Source organism: Montipora capricornis, chromosome 7 (genome assembly GCF_036669925.1).
Source record: "Montipora capricornis isolate CH-2021 chromosome 7, ASM3666992v2, whole genome shotgun sequence".
Taxonomy (NCBI): Eukaryota; Metazoa; Cnidaria; class Anthozoa; order Scleractinia; family Acroporidae; genus Montipora; species Montipora capricornis.
In genome coordinates, this window is record NC_090889.1 from 49,767,059 (window position 1) to 49,781,385 (window position 14,327).

At 37.6% G+C, this 14,327-nt stretch overlaps 1 protein-coding gene and 2 pseudogenes across 1 annotated transcript; 1 reads left to right on the forward strand and 2 right to left on the reverse strand.

Moving 5' to 3' along the window:
- Positions 1–1,278: 1,278 nt before the first annotated feature.
- Positions 1,279–4,542, reverse strand: LOC138056239 (uncharacterized; annotated as a pseudogene).
- LOC138056240 (uncharacterized) lies at positions 4,541–10,704 on the forward strand (annotated as a pseudogene).
- Positions 10,705–12,171: 1,467 nt separating this feature from the next.
- On the reverse strand, positions 12,172–14,088 carry LOC138056242 (uncharacterized). The gene is made up of 2 exons (XM_068902038.1): positions 12,906–14,088; positions 12,172–12,629 (listed from the first exon to the last, which is right to left on the reverse strand). The coding sequence occupies exons 1-2, from the start codon at positions 14,086–14,088 to the stop codon at positions 12,172–12,174; spliced, it is 1,641 nt and encodes a 546-aa protein (XP_068758139.1).
- Between the last annotated feature and the right edge of the window lie 239 nt (positions 14,089–14,327).

A 14,327-nucleotide genomic window follows, 5' to 3' on the forward strand; every position in this document is an offset into this window, starting at 1 on the left:
TTTGACGCTGATCACTATTCGGGCTCAAAGGGTTAATGCAATGTCCAGTAGTTCTCAATATTCTACTTTCATAACTAACTTAACAGCAGGGGCTTAAAATGTTTTGAAGTAGGCATCAGACTCTGGAAATGAAGGGGGCTGTGAGAAGTGAGGGGCTGCAAGGCCCGAGCTGATTGCTATGACCAGAGTAACCAGCGACATGTAATCACATAGCCGGACTTGTTTTGAAACAACTGTACAGTATTTACTTTATGGCTCTTGTGCCCTGTGGCGCCATTGTTAATTGTCAGGGTGTTCATTAGGCATCGAAGATCAGAGAATTCTCCGGCTACTACTCTTAAGTGGCCGGCTACATTTTAGTCATTCCCTGAGAGAGATTTGCTCTTTTATAATGCATGAAATTCTCCTCTTACTTAAAGCTATTCTCCTACTGCTAGAATTCTTAATGAAAACCTTGACTGTACTGATGAAGATGATGTCTTTTTCAGGAACATGACAGCTACACTTTATGCTGTTACAGCACAAGGAAATTGGTCAACATCCACACTGTACCTTTATAGTACATGAGGAAATACTAGATTTAAATTGTATAATTTAGCAGTCTGAACATTAGAACGTTAACTGTTTATTAGAAGTTTACAGACATTGTTTGTGTTGCTTTACCTGCTACAAATCTGAACACCTTTGATATGTTTAATATAAATTATATGATTTGTGTAGAAACCACATTGTAATACAAATTTATTAAATTCAGAGTAGTAACTTGAAATTTGCTCCATAGTCGTCTTGTTTAAATACCGGAAATATCCAAGCTATGGAAAACAGGCTTTTGCTGATTTAAAATGTTTAGGATAGGTTTTTCCTTCTTGAATGTTTGCACTTTGATGAAATTAACTACATGTACTGCAATACTGCAATTACCCAGTACTTGAATAAGAACCCCAGTGTGATTTGCGTACATGTAATAAATTTAAAAGTTCAAGCCTTTCAACCCTGAGATCAGCATGCATATTCTCTACATGTTCTCCATACATTAATTTTTCTATTATTCTGATGATGAGAATGTTTAACAATCAAGACATCTATAACTTGGTGATCTTTTTCTATATTCTCATAACCCTTGTGTTTGATTAAGCAGTGATATTAAAAGGAGAAAATAGATGCTGGTCACTCTTAGGGGATAAAGGGTTAATACCATTCATTGGAAATTTCCCTTTTCGCATGCTGAAATGAAGGGCTGAGTGCACAATCAGCCTAACTGACTTTTTAAAGCTATTTTTCATGCAAATACACTGTAAGCTGGATTTTATCTGTGGCCATTGAGTTGATAGGAAACCATTGCACTTTGTTTTTTGGCTAGCTTATCTTTAGTTTTTCAAAATTTCCTTGAGAACCTAGCACTCTACAACCTTCAGGTCATGTTGTTGAATGTGCTGTTAAATATTAGATGTAGATGTCAAAATAAACCTCCTTTCAAGTTGAGGCATGATTTCCTGTCAAGAGCAAGGCCCAAAATGCATTCACATTAAGAGATGGTAAAGGTTATTATTGATTTTTAGTTTTCCTAGGCATTGTATAGTACACTAAACTTTGGAAATCCCAAGTCCTTTCAAATTTAAGAATACCCCACTAACATTGCAGCTTGCGTGGAAGGGGGCAAACAACAAGAACATTTTCTTCCTCAACAATCTCAAGTGCTGGGGTGAATTTTCCATAGATTCTTTGAACAGGTATGAAGCTTGCATCTCCTTCTGGTTCAAAAAGATCCTTGCTCCAGACTTCAACTGGAGCTCCTAAGGAGTGTCGGGAGGGATGTGCTTGAAACCAACGCACTGATGCAAGTATGCATGGCACATACTGCCCACTTACTTTCGCATTTTGCTTCATAAAAACATCAACAACTCCAGGCCTCAAATCACCTCCAGAGCTGTCAACTGTTCCCCCAAGTTTACACCATCTCGCTAAGATAAATGTAGATCTGTCACTTCTAGACTTGCAAGATCCCAGCAAGTCGCCATTAAATATGCAAGCCGTAAACCTTTCAAAGTAAGGTGTTACCGAATCTTCTTCTGCTCCATTGAAAATCGCACTGTAGCATTTCTTTAGATGAAAAAGGCTACCAGCATCTAAATTATCTCTAAAGGAAGATCCACAGCATTTGTACAGAGAATCAGCACAGGACCATTCATGACCTTTTCGCACTGGACCAATGAAGAGGCAACTAGCACGAATAACTTGTGAAAAGGTGCAAGCCTGTTCAGCTGATGAATGGTCTGTCAGACTTCCTGACTGTTTAGAGGCCAGTCTTGTTAGCAGTGGCTTAAAACTTTCTTCAAAAGCAGTTGGAAGTGGAATGTCTTTCATAAATTGATTTGCAGTAAATTTCCTCATTAGCTGTATTTCAACTGCCCGTTGATTTGTGCCAAAGTCTCCAAGGATACCGTTGTAACGTTCAAAGCTGAACAGCCAAAATGCATATACTGGTCCATAATCCAGGACACAATTAAGAAGATGAGTGTGCAAATGCATATTTGGTGTAACTTTGTCCTTTCCATACAACTCTTCGAAACGCTTGCAAAACTTTAGTAGGTGTGAATGAGTTAGCATTGCTTTGGCTTCTGTTAAAACAGTTGAGCATAAGTATGTGCAAGCCAAGACAAAATCACACCACAATTCCAAGTCAGGCTTGGGTAAAATGTTCCAAAGTGCATATACAGAAAATAGAACAGTGAATGACTTCCACTGGTCAGCAGTAAAGCCTCCGTAACTGTTTCTTATTTTCTTTGGCATTCTTCCAATGGTGGCTGGGACTTTAATCCTGTCTAACTTTTCCTGCATTTGAATGAGGTCGTTCTTTTCTAGTAATGGCCTATCAGAATCAAGCGAAATGTTCCTCATGATGTGCTTTGCTGTATCTGTGAACAAGTTGTGCATAGGATCGATAACATGATACCGCACACAGTCGAAGTACGGCAGCTGCATCAATTCACTATACCTAGTGCCATACTTCTGCTCCAAGTCTGAGCAATCACCTGCAGAGGTCTGGTTTAGAATATCTTGCGCTTGCTGTCGGTGCTCATGGTTACTTCTTGGAGGGGAGGGATCAAATCCAGAAAAATCTATCTTTGTACTCACTGTTCCTGGAAAAAACTTTTTACACTTGGAACAGCCACTGTTAGAGGCATGGCCTGTGAAACCACAAACCTTCCGAGCTGCTGGGACATCACAGCCCACACAAAGAAGTGCTGCACGGAATGTCTGTGCTGAAGAAGACTCGTGTGCTTTAAAACTTAAGCCATTTTCCCACAAGGCATTCAACTCAGCAACAAGGGGCTTCAAATAAGTGTTGATGTTCAGTTTGGGTTCATGTGGTCCAGGAATGACCCCTACCAAAAACACATTCTCTGGCTTGAACCTTTCAGTCCTTGGCAGATTCATCAGTACCATGTACAATACCCCAACACTGTATAGAGAGTGCTTGAATGGCTGGAACCAATCAACATTCAACATAAAAGCATAATTTCTGGGTGCTGCAAAAAAGGTTTTCCATAGGCATACTGCCAGTCCTTCCAGATGCATCCATCAAATATGTCTGCCAGATATCCTTCTGGAATATCCCTACTTCTCCATAATTCACATTTTAAAGCAAAGCACTTTAGATTTTCAGTGATACTATTATAGCAGTACACTTTAAATGGGTAAAGTTTTGTTTCATCAGACTTCAATGAAACCTCTTTCAGAAGTGGCTCCCCACAGGCAGTTCTGCGAAAACATTGTCGATGGTGTGGAAACTGGATGAAAGAGCATGTCTTTGAAACCTTTGTTCTGTGACGTGTCTCGTAGCAATCATCAAAGTTGTATAAACTGTTACACTTAGGGCACACAACATACTTTATAAACTTGTCTTGATCAACTCCAAGTTGTTTGCGAAGCAAATGGACTGACCTTGGAAACAAAACAGCAAAACTTGCCACTAATGGAAAAATAGTTCCCATGGAATCAAATACTGCCCGTAAAAATGCAAGGAGCACCTCAAATGCATTGTCTGACAGAGAGCAGAATGATGACCAAAGACACAGGAATATAAGCATCCAACGAACAATAACTTTTGCACTTCTGCTCACTCTAGATGTTTCAGAAACATCAACTGAAGGTAGTTTACTCTGGCCTTGAGGGAAGTCTTCATTGACATCTTCATCTGTAATGTCCCAAAATTCTTGCAGAACTTCTGGTCTCATCTTTTCATGATACATAAAATCACCCGAATCTGAATCACTATCATTCAGTAAACGCCGATCTTCTTCTTCAAGATTCTTAATGAAAACACCTCCGGTATCTGTTGGTCACAAGTACATGTAATGAGCAATAACATATTTATCACTATTTATCCAGACTTTAATACATGTATAACTTGTGCATTTGTGTTATGTATGTACAATCCACTTGAACCTTGGGGGGGTTGGTTAGGGGAGCAAGGCTGGTGCAGTGATGAGAGTACTCGCCTTCCACCAATGTGGCCCAGGATCGATTCCCAGACTCCATGTCATATGTGGGTTGAGTTTCCTGGTTCTGTACTCTGCTCAGAGAGGTTTTTCCCTCTCATCGAGGACAAACATATTATTTGGTTAATTTGATTTCCTTTAATTTGATTTGCAGTCTTGCAATTAGTAGAGCACTTGTGCTTGCCAAAATAACTTTGAAACTTAAATAAAGTGATTATTATTATTATTATTATGGTGTGTTACCTGGCTATTCAATTAAAAAAATAGATGATGCATTGACTCTTTTGAAACACTGCCTAAGAACAAGTGGTTTCTTGTTATTAATTTTACAGGATCATACAACTGTAAATACACAGTTCGCGAAAAGGATAAAATCAATGTTACAAACAAACAATTTACCAAAGTTGCTTTGTGAAAAAGTGTCACATCACAGATGAAAACTTAAGCTTCAACTGTATATGTGACCCTCCATATGATTTCAGTAACAAAGGCTGACACAACATGCTTAGCATTTCCAAAGACACACTTTATGCGCATATATGATGTTTAAAACAATGAACGACACACTACTTTTTGTTTTGGTTGAGCATGATCGATGTCATGCTTAGCATGCAAGTTGACACAGAATAGCACTCTACAATAAAATGAAATGTAGCTAAAATTGTGACCTCCTCCTCATTAAAAAAGTAATTGAAGAGTCTGATTTAAATCCTCGAAACTTGTTTGTGGCCAAATGTTTCAGCTTTGTTCTTCTGATTAGGAAGTTGATAATTAAAGCTTCGGTTTAGTTTCGGTTGAGTTAACATGCGTGGTGCACACTAACACACTAGTGTGCTGTGTCCTCTCGCATGCTAGGTTTTGTGTTTCCAAGGTTAACACACTTTTTGTGTTTGCCTGCTCACACTCATGTGTGTTATATAAAACAAACGTATAAGCTCATTTAAGTGTGCTCTAGCTATATAGCATGCTCAGCATGCATGTTATGGCCAGTTTCTTTTGTTTTCAAGTCGAAGCATGTTGTGAGCATGCTATCACCTTTGTCCCTTAAATCATATAGAGGGTCACACAAGGCACAAGGCGACAAGTCCTTGCGGCATGACGCAGGGACAGGTCTCAGCAACAAGTCGCTTTGTGTGACTTGGGGTATTTTTACGAAAATCGATGAGTAAAAGTACATTGTAGCACTGTCGCAGCGTGTGTACTCACAGAGCCATTTCTCACAGAGACCTGTTGCAGCGACTTGTTGTCTAGTGTGTTCTGACCTTAAAGGCTGGTGTACACAAACTACATGTATGCAAGCATGAGCACAAGCAACATACTCAAATGCAAAGGCTTAGTACCTATTATTAGAATAAAAGACACTAATTAACAACAAGTCAGTGCATCTGCTCATGTTGCATGTCAACCAGGCCTGTTTTTGGAGGAAAAAAAAGTTGAATCACCGGCATTTGACTTAGGAATTCAATGATGCTTAGAGTAAAAATTTTTAACTCGTGTAAAATGTGTAGAAATAAGAAAATTTGCGTTTAAAATCATGTTGTTGTTTCTCTTGGTCGCTATTTTAATAAACAAGACGGATTGACTTGACAAGTAGGGGTAACAAAAGAAACATAAAGGGCCACTCAGCTCTTACCTTGTGTCGATCCCGTCTGTGTACATGTATGTGCCTCGCTGTTGACATCTTCGTCCGTGCCGGTGTCCACATTCTCTTCTGGCTCACTTCTTTCAAACATATCAGACCGTGAATCTGTTTGCATTAAGCAATCGTCTTCGTCTGAAGACTCCTTTTGACGCCATTCACCTTCTTCTGTATTGAAATAGATATCAAAATGCCTTTGATACGTTCTAACAGACACATTCTCTCTACAATGTGGGCAAAACCGCCACTTAGTTGGAGCCATGTTGAAATGAAATCTGATCTCTCCAAATTGAGCCTTGGATTCAATTCATCAGCGGTTGATCTTGCAAATTAAACAATGAACAGATAACTAATAAATAGCCAATGGAAGGCCATGTTGGAAAAAGGTTTGACTTTGCATTGGTCCAAACTGACAGTGTTGACAGATAAAAAGATTGTGAGGCGCTGTTTGAATTCACGCGGGTCACAAGTTTGTCCTTTCTCTCGTTCGCCTCGTTGTTCGCAAGTCAACTTCAGTTATGTACGTTTAATACATTGAAAATGGGGCGACTTCCGCCAAATAAGCCTAGTAGGCATCACAAGCAGAATCCCAAATCAAATCAGACGTCCAGGAGCCAATCAAGTAATACAGAACGAGCTGTAGGCCGCTTTTATTCCTCGCATTCCTTGGCGGAGAGTGATCATGAAGAGCGAGAAATAGACAGAGCATCCACATCATCTACTACTGGAACGCCACATGAGAATCGCCGCGATATAGATAGGGATGCAGAATCGACATAAACTATAACTACTCCTCCTAGCACCAGTACAAGCTCTTCGAATTCCACACCAGTCGCTATAATACCGAGAGCTCCAGGGCGCAATAACGCAAATTGTTGCTTGGAGCAATTAAATCTGTCTTCGATGCAGGACAGTGCCGAAACTGGCGACCTTGTAGCCAAACTAGAAGCCTTTTTTGAAAGCCAGCGTCAAAGCCAGGAGGATTTTAATAATCGGATGGAGCATCGCGTGTTGGAGGAACTTACAAAAGAGCGGGAAAATACAGCACCACCCCCACCAAAACGCCTGTCGAAAGAACTAACAGTAAGTCAGTTTGTAATTTTGACGGTACCACCCCCTAATTACTACTTTCTTTCGCCCTGAAGGAAAGCTTGTGCAGTTATTTTTTGTATCTAGCAATAGCACACGCTGTTAAAGCGGCGAAGTTTTCATGGACTTGAGCGAGTGGTGGTGATATTTAAAGGGGCACTGTCACGGTATTTTGGCGTCATTTTAAATTTCTGAAATATATTCCTGCATCAATGGAACCCCAAAATAATGGTGTAGTTTTGTTGCCTAGGACTATATCACTACACTGAAACCGTTTAATGCCGCCTATCACCTACGATGGAAATGGATTGAAATTTGAAAAAAACTAGCCAGTTTAGAGCCATTCCTTGAAAATATTGGCAAAAATTCATTATGGTTTGCTCTCAGAGCCATCATTCATTTGATATGTTCCAGTTAGTCCAATTCGGGGACGACTAAGGTACCAGGTATTTATTTAAGCGACAAATGGAGCTGAAAACAGCAAAACCTCCATGACAGTGCTCTTTTAATAACAGTGTTCCACTGTTAACATTGTAAACGACATTGTTTTTGAATTGTAGTAATAAGTATGCAAAGGCGACTGCAAAAGTGTGTGTAACACAATTACCGTAAACAGTGTTTGTATTATTGCCTTGTGTATTTTAAGTGTTTTATGTCTGTTTCAGGCCAATGTGAGGCAGGTGTACAAAAGCTTGACAGGGGCAGATGGTGAAAAACTTGCATGGGATGTTTCTAAAAGGTACATGATACATAAACAAGCAAATTTCTATCAAATGTTGTTTTTTGTAATGTGTAATGCTGTTAATTTTGTTTATCTTGTGAGAGATGACATTTGCCTGACCTTCAAGCTGAGTAAACACAAATTATTTTACTTAAAATATCATGGAACCAAATTGCAGGCAGTAGTTTTCATGAAAATAATTCAGCAGTTTTACTTAACCATTTAAATATTGTGAGATTTTAATTTGGTGCATATTGTGAGTGATGGCCTTTGCCCGATCTTTAAACTTTATGGACCATGCTGAGTGACCACAATTAATATTCTTGAACCAAATAGCAAGCAGTAGTTTTCACGAAAATAATTCAGCAGTTTTATTTACACTGTAAACATTTTAATTGTGAGATCTTAATTTGGTGCATATTGTGAGTGATGGCCTTTGCCCGATCTTTAAACTTTATGGACCATGCGGAGTGACCACAATTAATATTCTTGAACCAAATTGCAAGCAGTAGTTTTCACGAAAATAATTCAGCAGTTTTATTTACACTGTAAACATTTTAATTGTGAGATCTTAATTTGGTGCATATTGTGAGTGATGGCCTTTGCCCGATTTTTAAACTTTATGGACCATGCGGAGTGACCACAATTAATATTCTTGAACCAAATTGCAAGCAGTAGTTTTCACGAAAATAATTCAGCAGTTTTATTTACACTGTAAACATTTTAATTGTGAGATCTTAATTTGGTGCATATTGTGAGTGATGGCCTTTGCCCGATTTTTAAACTTTATGGACCATGCGGAGTGACCACAATTAATATTCTTGAACCAAATTGCAAGCAGTAGTTTTCACGAAAATAATTCAGCAGTTTTATTTACACTGTAAACATTTTAATTGTGAGATCTTAATTTGGTGCATATTGTGAGCCAAATTGAATTAATTGGTGCATATTGTGATGGCCTTTGCCCGATCTTTGAACTTTATGGACCATGCTGAGTGACCTCAATTAATACAGTGTACTATTCAACCAATTTGTGGGCAGTAGTTTTCACAAGAATAATTCAGCAGTTTTACTTAACATTGTACATGTTAATTTTGAGATCTAACATACAGTGTAGGATAGTGCTTGTGATAAGCTTTAACATAGACAAAACTGGATCAAAAGTGTATAATATTGTGTTTATAAACAGACAGTAACTTAAAATTGTAATATTATTGTCCTTTGTTATTTTCAGCTTTGCTGATCCAATTAACAAAACTGTCAACGATGAACTTCTTAATGGTGTCCGTAGTACAGACCCTGAGACACCTACAAACACTGTCAAGAGTATGTTCTAAGTTAGTTGTGTTTTATTTAGAATATTTTGTGTATTTAAAGCCCTGCTGTGTGTACTCATCGTTTGCTTTATTTAGTAACATTTCAATGTTAAAATCTTACCACAGAATTGGTCAAAAACTGTAAAATGCTAATGAATTAACCCCTGTAAGCTATGCATGAGTACAGTAGGAGGTCAAACTTGTACAAAAAAATTCTCCAAAACTAAATATCCAGAATTATGAAAGTAACTTGTTTTGTTGACAGTTTAATGAGCTTTTTACAATCTACACACATCACAGTTGATCTAAATGTCTATTGACTATTCGATGAGAACTTTTTTAGGTTTTTTTCCAGAATCAGACAGTTCAAGTGTATGACTGTATAAAAGAAAGCCACCCAGCGTGGTAAAATAATATACCAGTGCAACTGATCAGCAGTTGCAATGGGGGAACTTTTCTTACATGAAGTACTTACCAGATAGTATATTTTGCTTTTTATTTGATGATTGGCTACTGAGTGGGAAGATTTTCTTGCTATGACTGGGCACTATGAAAATTTTTCTCGGCTTGGCATATCATATCCGAGTTAGTGTTGATGTTGATTTAGGGACGGATGTGTAATAAATATTAATTTTTTGTACAATTTTAACCAAACATGCTTGAATTTAGTCTGTCAGAAAAGAGTTAAAAGCTGGAAATAACAATGTTGTCCATGTGAGTTTAATTTTTTAGTGTACTGTATTTAACATCAGTTTCTTTTTTTTTTTCATTTAGCTGCAATGCGGGTTCACTTTAAGACAAAGAAACGGCAACACAAAGTTGTTGCAAACAATAAACAAAATGAATTCCTCAAGGAGCAGTGGAAGAGAAGTCGAAAGAACATGGTAAGTATCAAGCGCACAAAACGTTTATGTACGTGAATACATGTACAATGTATCACCAATTATTCAGAGCCTCATTAGTTCATGTTTGGTTTGAGCTGTAAGATTATTGCTACAACTTTGTACCATAGGTTACTCTTGTGTTGATTGTTAATGTATTCTCTTTGTTCTTTCTTTAGAAACGTACAAACCGCAAGAAGGCTCTGAGGGAGTCAACAAGCATAAATGAGGCTGATAAGGAAAAATTCAGAAGTGTCTTAACAGCTGATTACATGTCATCTGAGGAATCCTTGTCTGAACCGGATTCACAAGATGCAGGTGATACTTCCGGTTCAGACCAGGATGTACCAAAGAAGAAAAAATTGTGTGTACGGCCACTTCCTTGGCGCAGTGTTGAAGTGAATACTTTAATGGTCCGCCTCGAAAAATCATCAGGAAAAGAACCCCAAGAAGCAGTTGGATGAGCATGGAGCGAACAGTACGGCCTCCTTCAACACGGGAAGCACCAGAAGACGCTCCAGAGTTTGCTCTTCTAGCTCTTCATGAGGAAGTTTAAGGAACCACAACGGCAATGACAAACAACAGGTTTAAATTTGCAAAACAATGACCTGCATGTGAATTTTTCAAATTTTGTGTTAATCCCTGGCAATTAATAGAAACCATGGATTCATACTTCCAGCCCTGAATGAAGATATTTTGATTCGTGACTTGGTTTGACTACATGTAGGTGTCGTGGTTTGTCAGGAAATTATATCTTCCCTCAAGTTTTGAAGATAATTTTGGCTAACAGCCTATAAGGTGATTATTTGATTAAGGAATACGCAGAAAAGATGATTTTCTGTGCAATATTTACAAATTGCTAATTCCTCGTGACTGGGTTCCTTTGACGTGTTTCCACAGGTAGCCCAAGCTCACGATTTGTGTTGACCCAAGAGAAAATGAGGGGACAGAGACGGAGGCTCAGGGCGTTGGCCGGGATATGTCATGTCCACGAAAGTTATTTTTAGACGATCAGAAGTCTTTGTTCTAGCGAAAGTCTGTCTTCCGAGACGTCCGCATGCAGTCTTGCATCGCTCGTAGGTTCTTAGTGAAAAGAGAAAATGACGGCGCACATGGAAGGCTGATGAATATTTATTTTCTTTCAAGCATCGGACCGAGATATGCCAGCATGCGGCCGTCTCGGAAGACTTCCGCTCGTCTAAAAATAACTTTCGTGGACATGACATATCCTAAGGGCTGGACCGGGAGCCTCCCTCTCTGTCCCCTCATTTTCTCTTGGTTGACCTTTGTAACATAAACAGTGATGTGTGTCACGTGCATGGCAAAATGATAAGGATTTGTATGGGGAAAAACTGTTTCAAATTTGAAGGCAAAATTAGGAATGATTTTTCAATAAAATTTCCTCACCTGAATTTGAGAGAAACCGATGGAACAGAGACTCAGGTGAGGAAATTTAATTGATAATTCCTATTTTTGCCTTCAAATTTTCCCCATACAAGTCCAGTAGTATAGGAGTTGGGGGTACGAGCACATTTTTGCAAAAATGTTCTCGTACCAACCCAACTCCATACTACTTTCCATTTAATGGCTTCCAACTTTTGATCTCGTATTTTCGGCTACCAATTATTGATCTCGTATTTATGATCTCATATTTTTGAAAATCTATATGTTATTTAAAATGCGTGACTTTCTTAGAAAAATCACAAAGCATGACATTCTCGGAAATAAAGAAAGGGGGTTCCCCCATGATTTTTAACCAACCACAAGCTTCACATTTTTACTTCACAATTGTGAAATATTTCAGTGAAACTTTTCAAATTTGTGAAATTATTTTGTGAAGTTGAATTCATGAAGTGTTTTTAAATATTTGCATAAGTAAATGAAACGGAAACAATCACCGTAGCGTGACATTTTAGTTAACTTTATGAGTAAACTTTATGAGTAAACTTTATCATTCAGATTGTGCTTGCGGTACTTGTATGTAGACCGGCACTGCTGTGCCGTGACGTCAGCAGTCAACTTTTTAGATTTTATAGTGACCGTATGCATAACTTGTCACACTATTATTGTGAATGTACCGCTTGTCATCGAAGCAAGATAATGACACTTTATTCAACTCATAGCTTCCAAGTTGATGTAAGTTGCTTCTGATTGTTTTCATTGTGTGATGCATTTGTTCATTATTAAACAGTACGTTATGAGTGATGTTCTTTTTGATGATATTCTTCTTGATTCCCTTTGCTGTCTTTCCGCCTTTGTCATTGTCTTTCATATATGAATACATTTTCGATCTTAATCCGACGAATTCGGTTATCGGTATGCCTGCCGCTTCATCTTTGAATTTACCGATTACTTTTTTATTTGTCGTGTTGAAATATTGTGAATCTTGCGGATAATCACTGTTATCGAATTTGTCTTTATCATTCCAGAAATCTTTATAGACATCTTCGGTTTCAATTTCATAGGTCAAGCTGTCTGTGTCTGTGAATAATAATTTTGCTCTGCTGTCAAATTCTTGTTTTATATAGTTATAATGAAAATCATACATTAGTGTCTTACTAAGATCTAGGATACACATACCCACATATGCCGGCCTGTTTAGGGTTAGTGTTTCTTTGATTTTATGCACTGCCACTAGATTTTCATTAAAGATCTTGCTGCTAACATATGTTGGTTTAGCAGCCATTTTTAATAGTTTGTTTTCATCAGTCACTAATCTAACATCTACTCTTTTTCTAATGTTTTCCATCGTTTTACCGAAGACGCTGTTATTCATTAGTTTGAAGAAATCTTTCTCAAAAGCATTTTTAGCATTAGTTCTTTTCTCAGTATTAAAGTCAATATATTGCTTTAACCATGCGGACTGATTGAACTCTAGTATTCGATGGACTTTAGTTATTTTCAAACCAAGATCAGTGTACAATTGTAGGTTTCTGTAATGAAGAACATACTTTTCTTTATTGTTTAATGTAGGTATAAGTTTATGAACTAAACCAGTTGATACATTGAATTTATTGGCTATTTCTTGACAATAATTAGAAAGCATATCTTTGTTAACTTTTATTTTTTCAGGTGCTAGTGGGTAGTCATTATGCAAATCATGTAGTTCTTTTGGATATGCTAGGTCTACTTCTAGTATTAAACCTTTCTTGCTGTCTTCTTTATATTTGGCTAAGTCTAAATTGTCTTTTTGTTTTTCTGTCATCCATTTAAAACCACCAGTTGGAAGGTATTGACTCATTGCCCAACCATACAGATTGTTAGCATCAAGATACATTATATACTTTGAGGGCGCCTTTTCATCATATGTTTTCATGTACTTGTTATTTGCTTTTCCATATCGGTTGCAAATGTAAGAAACACCTCCTCTCATACCCTTTTCAATGAATTGAAACATATCAATATCAGTCATAACCTCCAATTTTATGTCAGTCATCTTTAACATAGCATCCCATGAAAGCCCTGGAGACGTGAAATAATGACAGGGGTCTAGTTTATAGTATTGCAGACAGGTCTTTCTAAAGTTTTCAAAGACATCTGCTAACAGAAGTATGTCAGATTTAAGATATAAGTCATGGTACTCACCCATATTTTTCAGATTAAAAGTGTTCCATACATTTTGAGCATGTTTGTATTGATTATCTGTTATATCCTCATCATTCAATATACTGTAAAAATTTTTTTTTGATGGTAGCTTTTCATCGAATTTATCAAAGCTATCCATGAAGTCGTATGGATATACTCCTTTTTGAGACATTAAATCAAGCTCTTTACCTTTGAATTTTTGAGAAGTATATATTAATGCTTCTTTTGGTAGGTTGCTCACCAGTTTATCAAGACTTGAGCTCATGAATTGGAAACTGTCAATAAAGGTTAGACGATTACCAAGCATGAAAGCCATGTATTTCTCCATGTTGTTTGGTATGGCATTGATATTCATTTCACACTTTCACCTTTCTTATTTGTATATTTATGCTCTTTGACTATTTCACCAGTCTCTTGCATTATAAAATGACTGTCATACCCACGGAGATTGTGAAATATAACTGGTATTTTCTCAGTTATTCTGAAGTTAAGATTACAATCTTGATGAGCGGATCCTCTGTACTGACCAGTCACATGGCAGTGATCTCTTACTCTTCCATCAGTTTTATTGTATTCTTTCTCACATATATGGCA

Excerpts from the sequence above, each read along its gene's own strand:
- LOC138056242 (XM_068902038.1), bottom strand. The coding sequence starts at position 14,088 with ATGAATATCAATGCCATACCAAACAACATGGAGAAATACATGGCTTTC. Across the intron at positions 12,630-12,905 it reads AATGAATAACAGCGTCTTCG|ACACAGACAGCTTGACCTAT; the intron begins GTAAAACGATGG and ends TATTATTCACAG.